The sequence below is a fragment of the Marmota marmota genome, unplaced genomic scaffold, assembly GCF_001458135.2.
Source record: "Marmota marmota marmota unplaced genomic scaffold, marMar, whole genome shotgun sequence".
NCBI lineage: Eukaryota > Metazoa > Chordata > Mammalia > Rodentia > Sciuridae > Marmota > Marmota marmota.
In genome coordinates, this window is record NW_026000101.1 from 17,266,816 (window position 1) to 17,284,289 (window position 17,474).

Here is a 17,474-nt window from a genome sequence, read left to right on the forward strand (position 1 = left end):
AAGATACCAAACATTTTCCAGACACGACTCTGATACATTAGAAAACAACAATGGCCTCTCCTTTGAACTTCCATTCAATTTTTAATATCTGTAAAAGTTGCCTCCTTTCCTCTAATCTAAAGCTTCCCTTCCTTCCAAGTCTAACTGGTCTTTAAAGTCTCTCTAAACACTCCACTACTACACAGCAATATTGTTGTGACTACAGTTGTGCTGAATCTAGAATGACATTAGCACTCTGTTGTCCTCCTAGCTCTATGACTGTTCAGCTTTGTGGGTCTCAGCTTTATAGGTCTGGTAATTCCAGCAGGCAATAACCTCATCAGGGCTAGGAAACTTCAGCAATTAGGATTTCAGAGGACAAACATCATATAGCTGGAAAGAACTTTAGAGGTTACCTTGTTTATCCTCCTCATTTTACAGATGAGGAGATTCAGGTTCACACAGAGGAAAAAAGTCTTTCTCACACAGCTATATAGTGACATAGTTAAGTCTAGAATCAAGAGTCTTTTTACTGGGCTGAGGCTATAGCTCAGTGGCAGAGCACTTGCCCAGCATGTGTGAGGCACTGTGTTTAAACTTTAGCACCACATAAAGATAAATAAAATAAAAGTATTCTCTCCATCTACAACTACAAAAACATTTTTTAAAAAAAGATTATTTCTACTGCTTCATCATGCTGGTGATTCGGCACTGGGTACTTAGTTGGCACCTAGTATGCTGATACCTACTCCCAAATTTATAATTTGGGAGTCTTTGCCTCTTGTTCAATGTGACACCCTGTGACTAGAAGAATACCTAACACATAGTAAGAGCTCAACAAATGTTTGAACCTGAGACCCAACAAGACAAATTCCTTAAAATTAATCAAAATGTTATCATTTATAACAACAATCCATAAACATGTAAAGAAAATGTTTAGTTTCCAAAATCCTTTTACATATGTGTCTATTTCATTCCTCTGAGGTAGCCATGGCAGGAATTATTAGTCCAAGTTAACAAAGGCAGGACACTGAGAAGTTAAAGGTCAAAGTCTCCTACTATGTAGCAGAGACCAGTATTCATGTCTTCTGTCTCCTGCTTTAATACCATCTCTGCTATTCTATGTGCTTCTCTTCTGAGCACAGGAGGATCATTCAGGGAGTTAGTTATAATGAATATGTGGGTAACACATATATGTGGAAAGAAGTGATTTTGTTTTATAAATCCATGATTATAGGTGCTTCTGATTAGATAGTCTGAAGCCTACTTTTTTTTATAGATGTTGATGGATCTTTATTTTATTCATTTATTTATATGTGGTACTGAGACTTGAAGCCAGTATCTTGCACATGCTAGACAAGAGCTCTACCACTGAGCCACAACCCCAGCCCTGCAGCCTACTTTTGAAACTTGGAGATGTTATTTCTTGAGGGGAGGGTTACCACTGAAATGAAGGAGACTACTTTTGAGACATCACTTTCAGTACAGAGCAGAATTAGGCCCTTTCATAACCAGGTGTCCTTGGCCTGGCCCTATCAGTGGGGGAGGAGAGGAGTGACAGGGAGGGTGAGCATGTGAGGGCTGGCAAATTGGATCTCTTCATGATCAAAGGAGCCACAGAGCTAGCTAGCTTCTGATATTTTGCTTGAATTCTCTTACCAAAACCACTTTGGTACAAATTTCACCCTGGGTTCTAGGTTTTAGAATGATCTCTGATACTAATCAGAGCACTACAGGAGCCAAAGCCAACCTAAACATATTATCTAGCCTTTGGATTTCAGTTCCTATTAGGAACTCAAGGTAAGAAAATGACTCAAAGTTCTACATCAGGAATTGCAAATTCAAATGTCTATTAGATGCCAGCAAAGTAACATAAAGCCCAGCATAAGAAAACAAGGAGAGCTGGGCATGGTGGGCACATCTGAAATCCCCATCATTTGGAAGGCTGAGACAGGAGGATTGCGAGTTTGAGGCTAGAGTGTGCAATTTAGGGAGACCCTGTCTTAAAATCCGGGATACAGGCTTTTGGTAGAGCATCCCCCGATTTCATTCCCCAGTACTGAAAAACAAAACAAAATGTGCAGTATTTGATGACTTTTAACAGTTACTTCTTAACTCCAACAACTTGCTTTGTGGAATGGGAACAAACAGATCTTTCATTAAAAAACAAAAACAAACAAACAAAAAAACCCCCACATCCTGGAAATCTGCATTTTAAAAATGTGAAATCTGATTGTAAAAAGTTATTTACCAATACAGATCTGCAATCCTGCTACAAACCACAGGAAACCAGCCAGAACTTTACTTTTCCCAATTGAGTAGGTATCCTGTACCTTAAGAGGGAATGATAGCAAATGTGCCACTTCCATATCAAGAGTGGGCAACGTTTATGCCTTCTGAGAATCTGGATAGTGCTGGAAAAGTGGACAAACTGCCCGAGTTAACAGGGATGTGCCACAGATGGAGACTTGGGGTATTTGCTTCATGGAATAACTGGACAAATGTGTGCCTTTTGGGAGAGTTATTTAGGGAATAAAGACCCCTTTGCTAGGTGTGTGAACAAATACACCTTTGGAAATGTCTGGGAAACCCGTATATGGGAAGGAAACAATGACCTCAGGGAGTGTTGTGAGAACAGTTCTCAAGAAAGGAGGAGGAGGAACAGCAACTGGGAAGTACAGAGATGAATGTCAGGTATACAGTCTCCAAGGAATGCTGGGAGGGAATCGGCGATAACTTCTCCTTGGGCGCCCCCTTTGGGCGCCTCTTGCTTACCGTCGCAGCAAAGCCGTCGACTCCAGTGACCTCCATCTTAACGCACCCTTCTGCGCAGGTGCAACAGAGCCCTCCCGACCACGCCCCTACCCTCCACGAGCCCGCCTCCGGCCACGCCCCCCGTTCCAGGTGCAGGTCCTGCTAGATTTTCCCCGAAGGCCTCCAGCAGCTGTAGGTCAGGCTTGCATTTGAGCTCCATTTCAGTGCAGGACTCTGGGGAGGTGAAATACTCATACTCTCCTTTTGGTAGACCGTGGCATGTTGATGGTGGACAGGCAAGTGAAATATAACACTGCTGTGGGGAAGGTTGGTCGTGTTCCCACGGTTTCCTTGAGATGTCAAAGACTGGGAGGCAGTGGAAAGGGCTGCTGGACACTCCAGCAAGAGGGTCAGAATGTTCAAGGGCACTAAGGAGTTCAGGTGATGTGTGTGTGTGTGTGTGTGTGTGTGTGTGTGTGTTGGGGGGGTGTGTGTCCTGTAAGGACAGCATTTCAGACAACTGCAGGATGATGTGTGGGGTGGTGGTGGCTGTCCTGTCCTGTAGGGCCTTGGAGTTTCAGCCTAGAGGATATGGATAACCACTGAATAGTGTTAATAGGAAAGAGACTTAGTAGAGTGTGAAGAGGGCAGGGGAAGAACAGAGGCAGGGAATTATCACCCTAATAGCAAAGAGGGGAACTAAAAGCCACTTATAGTGTGAACTGAAGGGAGACATTGGGTTCAAGGGATAATTTTGAAGCTGAAATTCTGATGCAAGAAGGTGACTGGTTTGGGAGAGGAGGAGGAAGTTTTTACATGACTTGGCACCTGAACTGTGAGGATCTATTTAGCAAGCAAATGGAAAAGGAGCTAGTTCCCCGCTCCAGGTGATGACAGTGCAGGCTGAGAGAGTAGGTGAGACATTTTTCTTGCTTCTGCTTTTTGGATCCCCATGTCAGGAAGTCTCACTTTTACCTTATTTACTCCTCCTTGCAATAGTTTTTTCAATGTAGCTCTTCCTTGAAAAGAATCTAAAGGAAAGGCAGTGTGTACTCCTAGGCCTAACCCTTTGGCCATGGCAGCCTCAGCCCTCAGCATCTTTTCCTGGTAGGATCCTGCCTTATCTCATAGCCAGGGCTATGGTTTGTCCTAGTAATCCAAGACAAAGGAAAGAGGAAGCACTGGCACACATCATCTACTTTTCTGGACCTTTTGCAGGAAGCTGATACCTTCCTATAGATGACTTTAATACATGAGTCTATTAAACTGGTTGGTGGTCTCAGGTCCAGGCCAAGATACTAGCCCACTTGCTGCTGTATTATTTGGTGCTCATTCAGAACTACTTTAGGCTCTATCATTTGTGGGAACAGGAAGGGAGAATGAGTGTGAAGCCACTGGGCCAAAAGCTACCATTATATAGATGGTTGTTTCTATAGTTTTCTACCATTCACATAATTACCAGACTCCAAAGGCTGCTATAAGATAATTTATTACAGACTAGCCTATAATTTCCTGTAACAATGGCACATACAATAATTAAAAACAGCAAAGATGCTTGGTTTCTTGTTTCACGTATTGGCCAGTACAGCTGTGGACAATGCTGAGTCCTCAGGAAGTTCAGGAGGTTGCTATTGAGGAAATCCAAGAGGATCATGTCACATCTCTGAGCAAGGGCCTGGGAAGTCCATCTGACCCTCTGCAAGAATTTGTCTGACCTCCCATGGAATGTTGAGGCCCTCTCCATCCAGTCTGTACAGAGGGATCAGAGTCCAAGCTCCTTCTGTAGGGTTGAACATCTATGAGGGGACCAGCAGCTGACCCTGATGACAGGGAGAAAGGCCAAAGACTAGAACTTTCTGCAAGAAGGAAGGCAGTCAGAAGACACAGCCATAGATAAGACAACCCTCTCTAATTTCCACAAGTTTTGGCTTTATTCCGGGTCTACCGAGAAGAAAACCCTTCAGCTAGCTCTCAGGTATATACACAAGAGAACAACCTCCTGTGTCTTCAGGATCACTCCCCTGCCTATAGAGGTGAGGTAGGGGACTCTGGGCAGATGGCCCCTGATACGTGAGTTCCAAACAAATAGTCTGCTCAGGGCTCTGAAGCACCATGTGAACTTGTTTCTATTCATGACAGATAAAATCTGAGGGAAGAGATTAGCACAGCTCATTTCCAGAAAGTATCTTGTTCATTTTCAAAGCCTTGTTCTCATTGGAGCCATACAAAACCAGTAGATTCTGCTCAAAAGACATTAAATTCTATTTTGTGTGCTCCTTCCCTTCCCATTCTCCAATATAAATCACACAGCTCAGCAATATCTATAGGCTCCACTGACTATTTAGCCAGCCAGGAACAAACTCCAGGTCCTCTAAACTTGTTCTTCTAATACTTGGAATGTGAGTATCTAACTGGATAAGGTGTGGTTTGGAGAAGTATAGACATGGGAAGTGGAGCAGAGGGGTATCTACCAAGAATGACTGACACTTTCTGAAATGTCTGTCCCTCTCTCTTTGTGGAAAATTTCTAAAGGCAGCAGCTCCCACAGTCCAGCTCCTAGTACCACAAACTGGCTACTCAGGAATTCATGAAGCTTTTTGTAAAAAGTCATACTCTCAATGTCCCCCAAATTTCCTTAAATATACTTAACCAAAGAGATCAGCCTCTTTACTACAAGGGCCCTAGGCTGGATATACAGCTAGCCCCCACTGGCTGATTTGTGCAATAGGTGCTGCCTGGTGGACACATACACCAAGAGTGTTCAGCTGCCTTCTTCCATGGAACGGGACTCTGATTTGAGTTTCACAAACTCTCGGGCCACCTCGTCATTGCTCCTCTGAGACAGAATCCGGAGAATGGTCATGCCTGTCTCATCCATGTGGATCTTCCGGCCCAACGGGCACCAGCAGGCACAGCTGCCCTTGGCTGCCACATCCCTCAGAGGCATCACAGCCAGCCCTAGCACGCGATCCTCCCGGGCAAAGCAGTAATCCTTCACACATATCTGCAACTCATAGGCCTCTGGACCCTCTTCATTTCCCAGGAGGCTGTGAGTACAGGGTAGAAGGCAGGAGGCCAGAGCTGAGAGTCTTCAGCTGAATTCATCCCAGTTTGTCATCCAGTCCATCCCTCCTCTCCCCACCTCTGCAGTCTTACCCCCCAGGGAACCCCCATACTAGACTCCTGCAGGTTTCCCATCCCACAACTTACAAGTGAAATGTCTCATTATACTTGGGGGCCCAGTTGTTGCTCTTGGATTTGGTTGTGAATTTCCTCTTCTTATCACTTTGGTGTGGGCCAACCATGGTCACTTCCACAAAAGGCCGGAACATACCTGCTGTCTGCCACTTGAGATCACTGGCAGCCACCACTGCCCAAACAAGGGAAACCTGTGAGTGATCCCACCAAGTATTCCCAGTTCTTAAGCCCCAGGTGACATTTCCCTTGGAGGAAAGCTGAGGTGCAAGGCTGGGATGGGCAGCCCCTGCCTTCAACTGATGAGTGAAATTACTGGCAAGAAAAGTCAGACTTATAAGTTTACACTGCTCACCTTTCACTGTAACCTTGTGCTCCCCAGTACCAGGGTGTGTAAATAAGTCCACCTGAATAGAGACTTCTCCCACAGGATCATCCACACCAGATGCTGAGGAACAGACAGATGGATAATTGCCCACTGGAGAACTCTTAAGTCTTTAGGACCAATTATTCCAGGCAACACTGAGGGTTTAGGGGGCCACTACCCTATACCCTAAAGCAAGAAACAATCACCCACAGTAGCCATGGGAAAATAAGCAATGGGAGAAGGGAAAGAAAGGAGATAAAGAATTAGGAGATAAAGAATTATAATTATATATTATAACACAAGTTAAGATGACAGCATCTTAGGAGAAAAACTTTCTTTAAAAATGTACTAGGGATATCTCAGGATCCCCAAACCTCTATCTCCTAGGCTGAAGAATTTTTCATTAAAAAATGTTGGGGAGGACAGTGCCATCACCCTACATTTACCCCTGTGTGTGTAAACTATGTCCACCCTATAGTGTCTCTTAATAGAACATTATGGGTCCCTTCTAGACAAAAGTAGCAACCTCCTACTTATCCCCAGGGTTTCTGGAGGCCCCTACTTGGGAGGGTGCCCTCACTGAAAAGACTTTGTCTTACTTAAATCTAGGCCCCTTCACAGAACAACTCTATAGTCTCAATCTGAGAAGTCAATGTGAAGGTTCCTCTTAGCAGAGGCCCCACCCTATTTTGAGAAAACAACACTACTCTGCACCTCAGATAAATCCCTTCTTTGTCCTGAGGTGGAGAGGTGAGAAAATTCTGATTACAGGATGGGAGTTAATAAGAGAACCCCTTCCTGGGCTACATGAATACATGGCTCATCTCCAAGACTTAAGATAGAGCTTCTCAAGTCTTGAGAAGCTCAACACCTGGTTCAGCTTCCCCAGCATAAGCAGCTCACAGGAGGTCAGTGTTATCTCATGTTAGATTCATATCTTCAAGATGCATAACATACCCTTTTCCGGCCGAATGTCCTCATTAGCAGTAAACCTAATACCTTTCCCATCATATACTGAGTGAAGACAGGCAAGTCAAAAGGTTGTAGCAGCAATAAGACAGAAAAAGAAGAATTGTTAGAGGCTAAAGGAGTTATGGCATTCAAAGCAGTGCTACAAATACTGTGGGGAGCAAAAAGATGGAGCAGGGTGGAAAAAGAAGTCCAAGAGCTGGGTTCAGTGTCCCAGTGTTTCACATTAGACTTCTCTGGATGGAGATCAACTGAATCATGGGCAGAAGCAGTTGTAAAATATAGAGAGAAGGTATATAAGACCATCAGGGTAAGAGGTTGTAGGCTCTAATTTCCTAGGCCTTTAAATGACAAAGAAATGGGTAGAAAACATACATATATACTTGTTCTCCCTGTAGGTGTATCCCCTGCCACCTCCTCTATGCCTCTTCTAGTTTCCTCTGTTTTTAATCTAGATTACAGAACAATGGTTCTGAAAAATCTTTTTAGATAAACTCAAATCTTCCGTGATATTACAGACCTTATATAGATAATCAGTTTTGTAAAATTTCTCCCTGACCCCTTTAGCCAAGCTGATCCCTGCTTCTCTTGCTCCTTTGACTAGAAATAAGAACAGACATGAGAAAAGATATAGTATTATAGGGTGTCCGTCCCCGCAAGACAGGGTATGCTTCATGAGCTCAATAAACATGCACTGGCCAGGTGATGTCTGGGGAAAGAAATTTCAGGTCCATTTCCCAGGGCCCTATGATTCTCCTGCCTTGTATAAGTATGGATTAGGATAAATACTGAAATCCCCTCCAGAAATCCTGAGATTCAGGTTTGAAAGTCCTCTGAAGAAGAAACCCCTAAGGGCTTGAAGATTCTGACTTCCCAGAAGCAGATAAGTAAGGGAGGAAAAGGTGGGGATGCAAAGCTCTTAGGCCCTTACCCTGGGCAGTCTGGGAGCGCACAAAGGTCTTGATGAGAGTGTCTGTAGTCTGTGTGTACAGAGATAGAGCATAGCGTAGAGACTGCAGATCTGGGCTCTTCTCCAGGAAGGTTTTCTTTAGTCCATTGCCTCCCGCGTGGAAGTATTGCTGAAAAGATAAATGAGCACTTGATTCACCCTCTCACTGAGTGGCAGTTCCCCAGCTGTTCTCAGAGAAGCCAGGACAGTTTCTAAGGTGAAGGTCCTCTTTGGGGTGTCTGGCAGGAGCAGTAGGGTAAAGCCACATTCCTGGAGGTAGTGTTTGACAGAAAGGTCTATCTGGTCAGGCACAGATATAGGAAAAAAACATTTCAGGCAGGGAGAATAGCCAAAAGTGCTTTTATCCCTCTGAATTTAGGGAACTTGATACCTTGCCTAACTGCCTTGAATCACAGTACACATGGACCTGCCTTATTACCACCTTGCCAATCTTAAGTGTCTTGAATTTAGGAACATATCTGATTCTCTTTCTTTGTATCCTTCAATGCATAGGGCCACTTATTTAAATGTGGAGTAGTAAGAACCTGAGGGACACCTAGTCTGGCAGGGTGGAATGCTAAGGCCAGGTGTGTGTGTGGAGGTAAGACTATCTGGAAAGGGGGAGGTCTCCACCTTGATGGTGTCCAGGGCCAGGTCGAGGACAGCACACTGCTTTGGAGTGAGATTCCGTGTTTCTTCTCGCACCATATGGTCCTGGAACCCCAGAGAAAGCAGTAGTAAAGGACAGCTCAAGGAGGTCATGAAAGTCTTGGCTCAACTGCCAGCCCATGGCTGTATGTTCCACTCCTCTCCTCCCCTTCCTCTTCAGTCTCCAAAGCCCAGATAACCTTCCTCCCATGGTACCCTCTCCCCAGCTTCAGGAGGACCCCACATCCCAAGAACCTTGAGTTTGGAAAGATGGCTCAGCTCCTTGGCAGCAGTGAAGATCAACTGGGTGCCCTGGGCAGAGAGGGGATCAGTCAAAAGCAGGGGACTCCAAACTCCATCAAGAAGTGGGAGTGGGAGACAGCAGGAGGAAGTGGGAGGGAGGTGTCCTTACCGTTTGGTCTGTGAGGGGTGGCAGAACAATCATTCTTTCCATTGTGTTCATCACCACCCGCCAGAGCTCCTTCAGGACACGCTTCAGAACTGTCTTCTCACACACAGTGGCAAAGAGTGTGAGGCTGCAGGTCCAGTCAACAAGTGAGGCCATGCTGAGGGTCCAGGAGTCCCCATCCCCAAGAGGCTCCTCTGTTTGATGGCCTCTGTTTTGCTTGTCCCCAAAGAACAGTCCTAAATGCTGTACTCACTTGCCATCCAGAAAGTCCATGAGAGGCCGCAACACACTATCTGCATCCTGAGCCACTGAAGCCCTGGAGTTGGGGGACGCATTTCCTGTGCCCCGTACCTGGCCCAGGATATCTGCCATTTGTCGAACACACTCATCGATCCGCACCTGGAAGCTACACATGTACCTACAGTGCAGTCCTCCCCTGCCCCCATACCTTGACCCTGGAGCAGCACCAGCTATTCGAGCTCATATGTCTATGCTCACAGCATAGCTTCAGCAGGGACAGTCAACAGGAGCAGAGGGAAGACCAACATACCTGCAGCTGGCTGAATGGGTATGGGCAGGGGCTCTGGGACTGGCCAGGGATCACACCTGGCTCCAAAAGCCATGTTTGGGATCACTGACCTGTTTCCAAACACCATGCTGAGCTCATCCAGAACTGTATTCAGTTTCACCTGCAGTTCCTTCAGACTGTCTGCAGCTTCAGGATCTAGCTGTATCCACAGAAAGTAGGTCTGGCTAGGCTCCTTCTCTTACCCTCTTCCCTTCTGAACCCCTTATCCTCTCTCTTAGGACCTTACCCCAGTGCCTACTCTTCCCTCCTGGAACCTTTTCCCAATGCCTGCTCCTCCCTCCTAGGGCTATAACTCAATGCCTGTTCCTCCCTCCTCGCATCTTATCCCAATGCCTACTCCTTCCTAGAGCTTTACCTCAATGCCCTTCTCAGATCAAGCCAGCCCAGACCCCAAGCTAACCTCCTAACATATCCCTAATCAATAAATAGCATAGTCTGTGGCCAGAGAGTTCAGGAATAACGGGAAAGTATGGTGACCCCAAGCCCTAAGACCTACCTCCTTGCCTCCCATGGCTTCAAACATTTTCTCCAACTGGACCCTCAATTGCTGCATGTTGTTCATCAGGATGCAGGGCTTCGGGGACAGATAAAGCCATTGAATCTTGGCTCCTTTCAGCACAGGACCCACTAGGCTAGGGTCCCTCCCTTTAACATTGTTCCAAAGCCACAGGGACTTTACATATTACATGGTTTCTCCCTAAGCACTAAGATTTGGAGCCAATTCAGACAATTCTCCTTGAATGAATACTAGAAGCAAACGTTTTTTCCTTTAAGTTGGATGGTATACAGATATTCACAGTATTACCTTTTATAACTCCCTGAATGTCTTCAATTAAAAAAAGATCAAGCAAAGATCTAGCTTGGTAGAGGATAAAGCACCAAACTGAGGTTCAGAGGAACTCAGTCAAGTTCTTATTATCTTGTGGTATGGGTCTCAAGAAAAGCTTGGGAGGGACCCAGAAATCAAGAGCATCTGAGGATAACTTCAAAAGCCAGGAAGGAATCAAATGTCCTCATTTCCTTTCTTTAAATGCCCAGGGCCTGACCTTACCAGTTTCTCTTTTGTGCAATAATCTGGGAAGTTCTTCGATAAGATGTCTGCATATTCCATCAGCACTTTCCCGATGGTCTGAGAAAAGAGGAGGAAAGAAGAGGAGTGGGAACCCTTTGTTCTCCCTGAAAGGATCTTGCCTGAGGTTGTATTTCTCATTCCAAAACAATAAGATCAGGGAAATAAAGGGGGAATCTCACACAAAGAGGCAAAATGTCCTCTCAACCGAAGAGTAACACTGAGACAGGTCTATCTTCCCCAGACACAAGCAAATGGCAATGGGCTAATGCTAGGTTTTAATTGAGGTCCTAGCAGAGAGGGGCTGAATAACGACAGAGAGTAGGTTGTACATACAGTGTTGGTAAGGGAAAGGGGGAGAGGGTCATGGTCACCTTAGCAAATCTCCTCATGTAGTGGGCAAGGATGTTGGGGTCTGGGCATTCCAGCTTCCGGATGATCTCAAAGCTCTGATTGAGCTGCGTGAAGATGTCCACCACAGAGCAGGAAAAGAGTGCATGCTCTGATGTCTGCTGGAACTAAGGAAGGCCATACACAGGGGTCACCATCCACAGCTGCTACCTTTTCTCAAGCTTATAGGGTCTGAAAGAGCTCTGGCCAGCAGGGGTGCCTTAGTGGCCCTCCATATCCCTCTTATGGACTCTAAAGGGCAGGGACAGCCAGCCTGGTGGAAGCCCAGGAACTTCTACCAATAACTAAATGCTGGGAGACCTGGCCTGGCCCTGGTGTAGCCTAGGCTTCCAACTTACCCCATCCTTCTTATCTCGTTCCAGGGCCCCACGCAGGAATTCAAGGGATACATCCTCATTCTCATCCAGCCACTGTAGCACAAACTGCTCAAACCACCTACAGCCAGAGCAGGAGAATGGAGGGTTGAAGCTAGTGGTTGGCATATGTTAAATGCTTGAGAGCTCCATCAGACTGGCAAGGCATGTTTTGACACTCTTCTCTTTCTACACTAGTGCCCAGAATGAGCAGTTCCAAGACTGGCCTGCTGAAATGAATTGAGGATACCAGCCCCATCCACTCAGGGGGCCCTCTTCCCTCCCTCTGTACTGCCCACATGACTTACACTGGGTACTCAGGCACCTGCCCCTGGAGGGCAGGCAGATCCTGCACATATTCATTGTGGAGCCACTTCACCTTGAAGTGCAGGTTCATGTAGTCGGCACTCTTACACAGCCGGTCTTTCTCATGCTCTAGTGAGGGGAGGGAGGCTGGATCAGGTCTGAGCAGCAGAGGCCATGGTTCCCAAACTTTTCCAAGGTAACAGATCCTGTCAGGTGGCTCTACCAGACGTCTCAGAAGACTTGTGATTCCCAACCTCCTTCTCATAGCCATCTCTCCAACCAGTGTTTTATTCAGCTTACTCTCTAAGAAACGGCCCAAATCTTCTCTAGAAATAAGCAATTTCCGGATGAAGCCTATAGTCTTTTCGTTCTAACTTTCAGAAGTGCAGAGTGAGGTCACTGGCCTCTGGTGAAGAAGAGAAAGGGCTGTAGTTGCTAATGCTGATCATTGAGGACACAGCTCAGGACTGCAGAGGGACAATGGTTTTCTAGATTTTTAAAGAAAATATTAGTAGCCAAGCCATTCCTCCAGGCAGGCTTAAATGCAGAGATGTGAAGTTGTATATGGCATGAATGGGTTAATGACAACTACTCAGATTCAGGGAAAACCAAAGTAGGAAGTATAGTCAGTTTGGAAACTATGGAAACACAGCCAGAAGCAAAGGCCATCATGCTGCAGAAAACAGACTATTATTATGGATTTAGAAGGTCATCTAGCTGAATCTCCAGAGACTTCTGGAAAATCTAGGATTCAGATCACTCAGCTGGGCTCAGAGTCCAGAGCACTGGCCAAGGTTCTCTTCATTCCCCAACCCCTAGAGAACTGAAGCATTAATTTCAATAATAAAAGACAACTGTGTGGTGGCATAACATAATGGTAAAGGCAAGCAAATGGGGGAAATACTAAGCAACAGAGAAGAGGCTGGTGTCCTTGGGGACTATGTTGCTCAACTTTGGGATGCCACAAGTGATGTTCCTCCAAGTCAAGGCAGAACATCCAATCTGGGGCTGCTGGCTCTTGTAAATTAGTATAGCAGACACTTGGGGAGGAAATGGAAGCCTGGGATTCAGCTGCAAGAGACTTTTGTTCCCAGGTCTTTCATCTCTTGGTACTATAGGCAGCACCATTCCAACCTGAAGTTGCATTTGCTGTCTCTTCTATGAAGCAGTGAGCAGGAAAAGGAAAAGGTACAAGACTAGAGGCAAAAGGACAACAACCAAAAGTTCTTACCACCAGGAAAGAGGACTTTTCGAATACGAATGACAGTGGTTGCTTGTGACAGAGCAAAGACACCAATGAGCAACAAAGAGTAGAAAACTCAGGGACATAATAGAGACCCCTCTTCTCCACCCCAGCCCCTCTGTCCTTGAACCAGTTCTAAACCTAGAAACTTGAAAAGGCAGCACCAGTGGCCCCTTCCTCCATCCTGTAACAACTCACTAGAAGTGGGGGCAGGGCTGTTCCTAATTCTTCCTTCCAGCCACCTAAAAGTTACTGTATTTACATATAATTCTTACTTTCTCTGTCAATCCATTATCTGTTCTCTGGATCCAGGTCCCAATTTCTATAATAAACATTAACTTCTGTGGTATAAACACTAACGGATGAGTGTTAAAACATGTTCAACATTCTAACAAGGTCCAAAGAAAAAGTTGCTTGAGGTTGCTGTTGCTGCTGGTGGTGGGGTTAATCTGCCAGAAGGGGTAATCTTGTTTGCATAACCTTCTTGCCCTGACTTCTGTTGTGCTCCTTCCATTTTTCATCCTTAGAAAGTTTTTTCAACCTTATGATTTTAACTATCTAGTCTGATGATATATCCCCAAATCTCTCTTTGGTTCTGATACTTTTTAGGAAAGGTTTTGATGCAACGTTTCATTGTGCATAATCTAACTTTAGTCTCCATCTCTCACTATCTTAACATCTCCAGGTGAAGTTGAACACAGTATACCAATCAATCTTACCCTCTTGTCCAATGCTGAGTATTATCCTAAATTCTTTCTTCTTCCTCTATGCTCACATCCAGTTAAATCACCAACCCCTGATGATTTTACCTCCAAAATGTCTCCATTTCCTTCAAGTCATACTATTACCTGCCTAGGTCTCATCACCACCACCTGGATTACTACGACAGCCTCATTCCCCTTCAGGTTACTCTCCATAGTGTAGCCATAGTGAGTGGCCTTTCCATGATAAATCTGATCATGTCAATCCCTTGTTTAACATGCCAGTGGTTCCCATCTGCCTCAGGATGAAGTCCAGAAGCCTAAACATGGCTTACAACCTCTTATGATTTAATTCTGTCATATCTCTCCATCCTCATCTCTCACTGATCTATCTACTCTCTGAAATGCTAATCAAACTGAACTACTATTTCCATAAATTCATCAAATTGCATTCTTAAAGTACATTTACTTGATTATATATAAATTATACGCCAATGAAGTCTATTTAGAAAACACTTGGTAAAGGACAGCATCTTAAGTTGTCGTTTCACAATCATCATCAATGCTGTCCTTTTATTATCCAGGTGCCTCTCCTTCATTTGCCATCCATATTCTAGGAATCACTAGGTCTAGCAAACACTTCTTTTAGTGTCTACTGAAGGCCATTTTTCCCTTTCCATTCCTCTGCTCTAATCCCAGGGCCAGCCCTTCATCCCTAAATTGTTACAATAGCCCTTCACTATCTGTGTTCTCTGCTTCCACCTCTCCCTGTTCCAGCTGCTCTGTTTTACAGGAGTAAAATCTTGTTAAAATTCTACTTTGTGTGGGGTGGCTCATGCTGTAATCCTAGGAACTTGGGAGGCTGTGGTAAGAAGAACACAGTTTGAAGTCAGCCTCATTAACTTAGTGAGAAACTGTCTCAAAATAAAAAATAAGAATAGTTGGGGGTGTGGCTCAGTGGTATAGAGCACCCGGTTTCAATCCTCAGTACTGCAAAAAGAAAAAAAAAATTCTGTTCATTGATCTTTGCCTATAATGGTTTCTTATTGTTTTTAATTTTAATATTTTTTCAGTTGTAGATGCACACAGTGCCTTTATTTTTGATTTGTTTATTTTTTGTATGGTGCTGAGGATTGAACCCAGTGACTTTCATGTGTAAGGCAAGCATTCAACCACTGAGATATACCTCCAGCCCCCTCTTATTGTTTTTAATGGCTTATTCAGTGCTAAGTGCCAGGCAATATGCTAACTATATCCTATATACCTCAGTTGTTTCATCAGCTCAATGAAATCCATGCCATCATCACTCCCATTTTGCAGATCAGAAAAGGGGAGCTCATAGAAATTAAGCAGCTCTGTCCAAGGTCACACGGCTAAATAAGTAGTGTGAGACTTGAAACCAATACAGTTGTTCATTCTCTTAAAGCAGTTTTTAACTTCTTTTGTGGTTTATTTTGTTTGTTTTTTATAGTACCAGGGATTGAACGCAGGACTTCATACATGCTAGGTAAGTACTCTACCACTGAGTTACCTACCCAGCCCTTTTTAAAATTTTTATTTTGAGATACAGTCTCACTAAATTCCCCAGGCTGCCCTCAAACTTTGTTCTCCTCTTGCCTCAGGTGCCCAAGTAGCTGGGATTACAGGCATGCCCCACAGTGCCTAGCTGGTGCTTGTTTTAACCATTGGCAGAACTCCCTTTGAAAAGATATCTCACCTAGAACCCTATATATGATTGATAAAAGAAAGTTGATTGCTGGCACCAGGAAAATGCTTAAGAGCCCAGCCCCTGGGTTTCTCCTTTTAAATTAACTTAGCTCTTCAGATATTTTGGTCTGAAAAACTCTTCTCCATCATGCACTACCCCTTACTTATGGAAATGATTTTTTTTTTCATGGTTATTTATGTTTTCCCCCAAACCCACTGGAGCTGGAGTTCTTCAAGAACTGGAACCAAATGCATCAAGTTTGGTGAATGTTGCCTGAAAGAGGACTGGTGACCTTCTCGCTAGACTGAGAGGTGAATGTGTATGCTATAGCCTTAGGACAGACCCCGCGTGGGCAGGATGCATCCCCTGCTCTGGGGCTGAATTATAGAATGCATGTGTGTAGTCTGTGGTTTTCACAAATTTAGCACAGATCTTCAAGGTTTCTTTCAACCTCAAAATTAATTGCTTCTAAACCTCATTAAATTTTGAGAGTATGAGTGTTAGCCATTTCCTCTGCAATCCACCCAAATAACAGATCCAGACTCTACTATGTGCTTGCCCCAGGTCCTCCTCCTCCTAGATCTACTTTAGGGAGCTAGACTAACCTACACAGACAGTCAGGAAAGACAGCTAAATAGGTGAGCACAGATGGGTACAGGTGGGAAGATGACACAGGTAGGGAATAGTATCTTTGTGGACCAAGGTGGGAATTGAAAAAAAGAATAAGCTAAATGAATGAGATGAATAATAACATCTGTGGCCCTGCTCTATAGGAGTAATAAGGAAAGAAATGGCTTTGTCACATTAATCCAGAGCAGCTTTCTAGGAAAGTTAGGGGAGTCAGTGTCCAATATGAGAAAATAACAACATCTAGCTATGTATTTAAAGATCTCTGATTATTTAAAATGGTAAGGATAAGTTTCACAAGACCATTCTCTTGGAAGCTAACTTGCCTAGTTGGATAAGGAAAAGGTTTGCTTGGGAAGAGGAGTCCACCTTTCTGGGAATGCCCACCATGGGATGAGTTGATCTCAGTGTATCCTACACCTACAGGGCCCCCTATTATGTTTCCACACAGAGCCATTTCCATTATTTCCTTTGGCTTTAGCTCTGCCCACCCAAAGTCTCCTAAGGTCCACTTCCTACCATGGCTAGAATCCCTCTAGTCTCATTGCACCATTTACCCAGAACTTATAGTTGCCCAGGAGAGGAATGGACAGCTTACAAGGTGCTTGGGATAGGAGCCTGAAACCCACTGACTTGGGCAGACCCTTACCCTCTAATGCGTATTTCATGTCTTGGGCAAACAGATGCCACATCACTTCTGCGCTGACTTTTCCCACATTCAATTCCTGAGGAAACCTGAATAACAGAAGAAACCACAATCAGAGAACAGGGCAAGAGTTATTTGATGTGATTAATTCCAAAATGCCTACTACTTGGGAGTTCATACTGAAGAGAGGAGAAGCCAAGGGAACGGAGCTAGTTTCATATGGAGAAAAGGAATCCAGGGACTGATAAGACAAGTAAGGGCAAAGGGGATCCCCTGAGGCAAGGAGGGTCCAGGGGAGAAAATGCCCCAAAATAAAGGAATTGAGGCCCAAAGGAGGGTTGAGGGTGAAGGCAGGTCTAAGCTAAATAAGGTGGAGGAGAAAAGGCAAGGGGGTGGGCTCTATGAAGTCCCACTTTAATCACAATGGACAGAAACATACACACATGGTCTCTGGATCCCCTAGGGCTCCCAGCAGCCTCTCACTCCAGGGAGGCTGGCTCAGTCTGGGCAGAGCCCCCCATTATGTTTCCACACCTGTCTCCAGAAACAGT

General features: G+C 44.8%; 1 protein-coding gene across 21 annotated transcripts in view; it reads right to left on the reverse strand.

The window, feature by feature from the left end:
* Positions 1-4,206: 4,206 nt before the first annotated feature.
* Unc13b (unc-13 homolog B) overlaps positions 4,207-17,474 on the reverse strand; it is a 208,967-nt gene continuing 195,699 nt past the window's right edge. For 11 of the 21 annotated variants that reach the window (XM_048783434.1, XM_048783433.1, XM_048783432.1 and 8 more), the window contains 16 exons: positions 16,927-17,012; positions 12,001-12,127; positions 11,678-11,774; positions 11,303-11,446; positions 10,911-10,988; positions 10,356-10,433; positions 9,910-9,998; positions 9,524-9,676; positions 9,274-9,397; positions 9,117-9,173; positions 8,847-8,927; positions 8,196-8,343; positions 7,253-7,309; positions 6,284-6,376; positions 5,944-6,103; positions 4,207-5,780 (listed from right to left, as the gene is read on the reverse strand). In XM_048783434.1, coding sequence (XP_048639391.1) covers positions 5,495-5,780; positions 5,944-6,103; positions 6,284-6,376; positions 7,253-7,309; positions 8,196-8,343; positions 8,847-8,927; positions 9,117-9,173; positions 9,274-9,397; positions 9,524-9,676; positions 9,910-9,998; positions 10,356-10,433; positions 10,911-10,988; positions 11,303-11,446; positions 11,678-11,774; positions 12,001-12,127; positions 16,927-17,012 — 1,858 coding nt within the window. In that variant the 3' untranslated portion in view covers positions 4,207-5,494. The remainder of the gene's footprint in view (positions 5,781-5,943; positions 6,104-6,283; positions 6,377-7,252; positions 7,310-8,195; positions 8,344-8,846; positions 8,928-9,116; positions 9,174-9,273; positions 9,398-9,523; positions 9,677-9,909; positions 9,999-10,355; positions 10,434-10,910; positions 10,989-11,302; positions 11,447-11,677; positions 11,775-12,000; positions 12,128-16,926; positions 17,013-17,474) is intronic. The other 10 variants (XM_015492377.2, XM_015492376.2, XM_015492374.2 and 7 more) reach the window with 5 other exon arrangements.